Here is a 5,879-nt window from a genome sequence, read left to right as displayed (position 1 = left end):
TGGCAGAATAGGCAACAGGCCTATGTGCGTTTTATTTGGAGACTGTTTTGCGAGACATAGAATGAGTTTGCTGCTGATATTCTGGGGATAGGCTACAACATAGCCAATGTACGACTTTAGCCTTTTAATATATTTGCTGCATTGGATCAGTCTTTCTAGAACAGGCAAGGGCTTTCTAGCCTCACGTCAGCAGCGCTGCATTACCCATATAGCCTACATTAAAACAACCAGCGGATGGTGGGCAGGTGCGGTTTTGAAAATTGATCAACCAATTCCACCACACTCTGTGGTGGATAGGATCTACAATTAAGTGTTAATTAATATTAGGCCTACTACGCTAGGTCGAAGTACTCCCAGTGCTATTGCGCCACACATTGTAGTTCTCCTGTTTATTCGCTTTATATACTACTCGTGCAACTGTATTTAAGTCGGGAAAACGTGGATGTTTTTGATTACTTCTATGTCTGGCTATGTCTGAGCCCGTTAGCATAGCAACATGCTAACACAGTCGCGCAGTGCACCAGAGCGTTTGAGTGCACGTACTGACACGGGAGAGGTATGACTCAACTTGTGAAAGTTAAGGTAAGAACATATATTACTACTGACATTGGGTGGCGTGTTCCTTTAAAGGTTGAAGTTTTCCTCATTTTTTAAATTAAAAATTAAAAAGATGACACTTTAGGCCTATAATAACTACACACAATTCATCATTTATTAAGCCTTTGTTACTTATAAGTTACGGGCTTGTTCATCATTAGTAATTTCCTGTTCATACATAATTTATCATCAGTAAAGCATTTGTTCACACATTTATAAATGGTTTGTTCATAGTAAATAAGCCTATCCAAAAATATGTTTGTAAGTACATGATTTATACTTAATGAGTAATGAAACAACCACTTATAAATGAAATCATTTTCTTATTATAAACCAGTTGCAAACTATTACAAAATGCTTTGTTCATCATTTGTAAAGCATTGTTCCTATGTCAATTCTCATAAATAAAGTATTTGTACACACCGTTATAAATGGTTTGTTCATAGTAAATAAGCCTATATCTAAAATATGTTTATGAATTATTGTTAATACTTAATAAATTATGCAATAATATTTTTTGATGAAGTAATATGTCCATTATTTAACAGTTGTTAATGATTAGTTAGGGTGAGGATACATATTTTATAAACCACTTCCTAATACTATAATTCATGATTAACTCAGGAGTTACAAGTGGTTAGTTAATGATATTTTGTGAGCTTATCTAAAGTGAGGACTCTCTATGCCTTGCAACACATTTTCAAATGAGTTGTAAAGATTACATTCACATTCATTAATTTAGCAGTCAAGCGACGTGTCAATTAAATTGAAGGCCATTGACATAACAGTGAAAGCCAGGAATCAAACCCCCAACTTTTCAGGCTACTGCATGCTAGTCCAGATCTTTATCCACTACACTACCTTGGCCCAGACAGAAACCCCTACATCTATGCAAGAGTTTCTGTTTTCTTCTACTACACACTGTTAAGCATTTATTAAACATCTGTAAACTATTATTAAATGCTGTATTCTTTGTTTGTAAAGCATTATTCCTACATAAATTCTCATCTGTAAATCATGTATACACACAGTTAAAAATGGTTTGTTCATAGTAAACACGCATATCTAAATTATATTTTTGAATTGACGGTATTGCAATACCACTGGGCAGAGGTAGTGTAGTGGATAGGGAGCCGGGTTAACATCATAAAGTTGGGGGTTCAAGCCCCGGCGTCCACCAATGTGGCCTTGCCCTTTAATTTCATTGCCCTTTAATGACCATAGCCGTCCTGCCAGTTTAAGCTCCCCTCAGGCCGTAGGTACTCCATGCCCAGATGCAGGTCCAATAGACTCAGAAACTCTTTTATCCCGACTTCCGTTTCCATTTTTCAGTCTGCCAAAACTGTTTTAACTATATTTATTTTTATTATTGTGTTTTAGATACTGTGAGTATTTTTATGTATTTTTTGTGTGTCTTGTCCTTATGTCTGTCTGCTGGCTGTGAAAATAATTGCCCCTTGGGGATAATAAAGTCACCTTGACCTTGTATAGACTTTGTGTAAAGATAAGAAAAAAGGTGCAGGTCACAGACAATTACTTTTTGTTGGTGTTTTGATTCCTTTGATTTTATTGCCATTCCCAAGTATGTAAGTCCTCATAGACCTTATGCTTTTGTAAGCTACTGACTTTGGGGCAAATTTTACAAAATTCCTCCCTCCAATCGCCAAATCGCTTTACCGTATACTTCAGTTTCCAGTTGAAGTATGAGGCATAGCGTTCCTTATCCTCCGCCAGACTCTTCAGGAACTTTCCAAGCTCCTCTAATGAGGGGAAGTCGTCCACATGGATGAAGGAGTCTTTTGGTGCCACCGCCTCATACTGTTCCCGTGGTGGACCTAAAACTACAGGCACTGCTCCACCCATGAAGCCATTGTACCACAACTTCTCTGTGATGTAGTCTTTGAAAATGGAGTTCTCAAAAGACAGGTAGAAGTAGCAGTGAGAGATTGTGGGTAACAGAACATTACCATCAAGGCGCTTATTCAGTGCTCCACCATACACATTCACTGGTATAATTGTTTTCAGTCTGTTGTAAACAGCAGTTCTCTTATGGTGGGCTGCAAAATTGCTCACAACCCAACAAGCCATAGACGACTTGTTCTTTGGTATGAAATCCTCAACTGTCAATCCAGTACCGAAGTCCTGGGGTACCAAACTGCCATATGGTGTATAGATATCTGCATCACGGCGGTAAGACATGGTGCAATTAAAGTGCCCAGCAAAGGGCTTCACATTACCATTATGTGCTGGACTTTCCAGTGAGAACCATACCCACTTCTGCCTCCGTGGTCGGGTCTGGTCTACAGGCAGTCTTTGTTGGCCTTGAATTAGCTCACGGTTGTGGAAAACCACAAAATCTGCTTGAGAGAACATGGACCGATCGTCCACCAACTTGCAGTTTGGTATGCCAAACCTCTCCCAACACACATTACCATCCACACTAGATTTATCTCCAAAAGGCCAGTACCACACTAAAACAGTTGTGTTTTTGGCATTAATATTCATGTCAATGACTTCAGTTTCAATTCTTGAGGTCATTTTCATTTTAAAAAACAGTGGCCACTGGATAAGCAAACTGCCAAAAAGCGTGAGACAGACAAAGAAGGCAGCCAGCAGTGTACATCTGTGGCTACAGAAGTCCAGCATATTAGTTTTCCGATTATTTTTGCTGTAAAACAAAACAACAAATTAGCACAAATAAAAAAAAATATCAAATAATACAGACTGGATGCTTAATCATATTACAGTACCACTCAGCAGTTGCAATCTCTAATCTCCCTTCCTCCTCAGACCACTCTCACTCATTATATTGTTGCATCCATTTGAATAGTTGCAAAGTTATGAACATAGGTAAAATGTTTTTGTTGGATGTAAGGAACTAAAGGTCTGATGTCTGATAAAATAATATTTTGACTGTGTCCAGGGCCCCTTACTGGTCCTGTGCCCCTGGGCAAGCAAACATCACCTAACCAACTGCTAGCTGTCTGTGTCCTGAATACACTGTAAAAAAACATGATCTCTGTGGACAGCACAGGCTCCAAAAACGGCAACAAAAACAACCTGGGCAAACCTAGAGTTTCAATTGCACGGGAGCAGCACGGGAGGGAGGGGGAGGAAGTAGCGAGCTAGCTCTCTGTTTTGTTTGAAAGTCAACAGAAGCGACATTACCCAGCTTCGCTTAGAGCACCTTTAATTAAGACATTAAGATCCATTTCCAAAAGATAATTTTTTTTATTCCTCTTTTTAGTCAACTTTAGCAATAGGCACTGTACATCCTTTGGTCAGTCATAGGACTTCAGACCTCTTATGGGCAGCCGTGGCCCACTGGTTAGCACTCTGGACTTGTAACCGGAGGGTTGCCGGTTCGAGCCCTGACCAGTGGGTCACGGCTGGAGTGCCCTTGAGCAAGGCACTTAACCCCTCACTGCTCCCCGCGCTCCGCTGTGGTTGCAGGCAGCTCACTGCGCCGGGATTAGTGTGTGCTTCACCTCACTGTGTGCTGAGTGTGTTTCACTAATTCACGGATTGGGATAAATGCAGAGACCAAATTTCCCTCACGGCATCAAAAGAGTATATATACTTATATATATGACTTTTATGGACATACACCTGGACCATTGGACTTTTAATGCCTTCATGCCGGTCATCTTTAAAAATCCCAACCTCCCAAAAAAGTGTGTTCATGAGATCAGCTCGGAAAAAAATACAGGAAACACATAAATAAGTTAATAGAACTGCTTACTATGGTTGAGCAAGAAGGAAAATGTCACAGGCTGGTGTTTCTATAGCATTAATTTAGTCATAAACAGTGGTGGAATGTAACGAAGTACAAATACTTCGTTACTGTACTTAAGTAAATTTTCCACGTATTTGTACTTTACTTAAGTAAAATTTATAGTGCATACTTTTGACTTTTACTTCGTTACATTTTACAGCAATTATCTGTACTTTTACTCCGCTACATTTCTACAACACCATCGTTCCTTTTTACGATACATTTTATGATCAGTTTTTTTTTTCTCTCTGACAAACACGTTTGTTTTACCGGGGGGTTGCTACCAAAGATTCTGGAGCGCTACGTGCATTCTTAGAAACATAAGCTTCTAGTCTAGACCAGGCAAAGCGTGAGCTTGTAGCCATCTGCATTCGGTAGGCTATATTCACCAGACCCATGGCTACACTGTACATGCAACTGTGTTCTGTGCCTTTCTCTGTCTGTTATCTGCAGCGTTAGGGCCTCCTCTCCGATGAGATTGCTATCCGCGGATCAGCGAAGTTACAGGCTATGCCCATGCTTCTGTCACACGTCTGATCATTTGCGGCACAAATGAATGGTAGACTATTAATGAACCGGTGGCCGGAAAAAACGTAACATTTTCCAGATTAGGAAATATTCCTTAATTGTGTGTGATTAAATAAAGATGCATAGCCTACAATTGGGGGGTAACGTGAGAGCTCATTCAATGTCTATGCGTCTGCGCAAGTGAAACTGAACTTAATCATAAAGACACCTTTCTCAGCAACGTTTCTGTTCAATCAGCATAATTGGCATTACGATCCACCCGACGTTTCCCTTGTCTACCCCGTTAAACTTCAGGCTCTCGTGTTTTGCTGAATGATATTACTCAGCAGATCACCCTAGTAGATAACCAGAATTACAGTCTCTAGAATTGTAGGTCAGAATGTAAACTGCGCCACAGATGGTAAGCACAATTGCATTAACTTAAAACTATCTAGTCGAGTATAATCTAAAACTAGCTTAATTAAAATGCCACAGCCCATACTGATTTTTCCTTTTAGAATATAGATATTAAGAGAATAAATCATTATGCAAATACTTTTACTTTTAATACTTAAAGTACATTTAAAAGCAGGTACTTTTTACTTTTACTTAAGTAGGGTTGTCATTGTGGTACTTTTACTTTTACTAAAGTAAATATTTATCTGTGTATTTGTACTTTTACTTAAGTACTGAGTTTCAGTACTTCCTCCACCACTGGTCATAAATGAACTTGCCTATTTTTAATGAGTAAAATTCGTCTCTTGTGCTGTTGCAAGGGAGGTTGAAGAATATGATAGTGAGGTCAAGTCACAATTCTCCGAGCAAAAAATCCAACCCAAATGCTTTCAAGTCATTTTTCCTCTATTTTTCCTCCTCATTTCATATAAGATGGTATAAGCTTCCTTACCCTTTGATGGAAGTGTAGAACACCTGCAAACTGTGCCCTTATGAGGTACTTGCTCTGGCTGTTACTCCAGAATGACATTCAGGATTGTATTGT

The 5,879-nt window shown here is 39.3% G+C and overlaps 1 protein-coding gene across 1 annotated transcript; it reads right to left on the bottom strand.

The window, feature by feature from the left end:
- Nucleotides 1-1,754: 1,754 nt before the first annotated feature.
- Nucleotides 1,755-5,879, bottom strand: LOC121706003 (alpha-(1,3)-fucosyltransferase 7-like). The gene is made up of 2 exons (XM_042087413.1): nt 5,787-5,879; nt 1,755-3,265 (listed from the first exon to the last, which is right to left on the bottom strand). Exon 2 carries the CDS (start codon nt 3,241-3,243, stop codon nt 2,164-2,166), a length of 1,080 nt encoding a protein of 359 aa, XP_041943347.1. The 5' UTR covers nt 3,244-3,265; nt 5,787-5,879; the 3' UTR covers nt 1,755-2,163.

Source organism: Alosa sapidissima, chromosome 3 (genome assembly GCF_018492685.1).
Source record: "Alosa sapidissima isolate fAloSap1 chromosome 3, fAloSap1.pri, whole genome shotgun sequence".
NCBI classification, from domain to species: Eukaryota; Metazoa; Chordata; class Actinopteri; order Clupeiformes; family Clupeidae; genus Alosa; species Alosa sapidissima.
Note: the sequence above shows the minus strand (reverse complement) of the source record. Positions and strands in the feature narration are given on the sequence as shown.

Excerpts from the sequence above, each read along its gene's own strand:
- LOC121706003 (XM_042087413.1), bottom strand. The coding sequence starts at position 3,243 with ATGCTGGACTTCTGTAGCCACAGATGTACACTGCTGGCTGCCTTCTTT.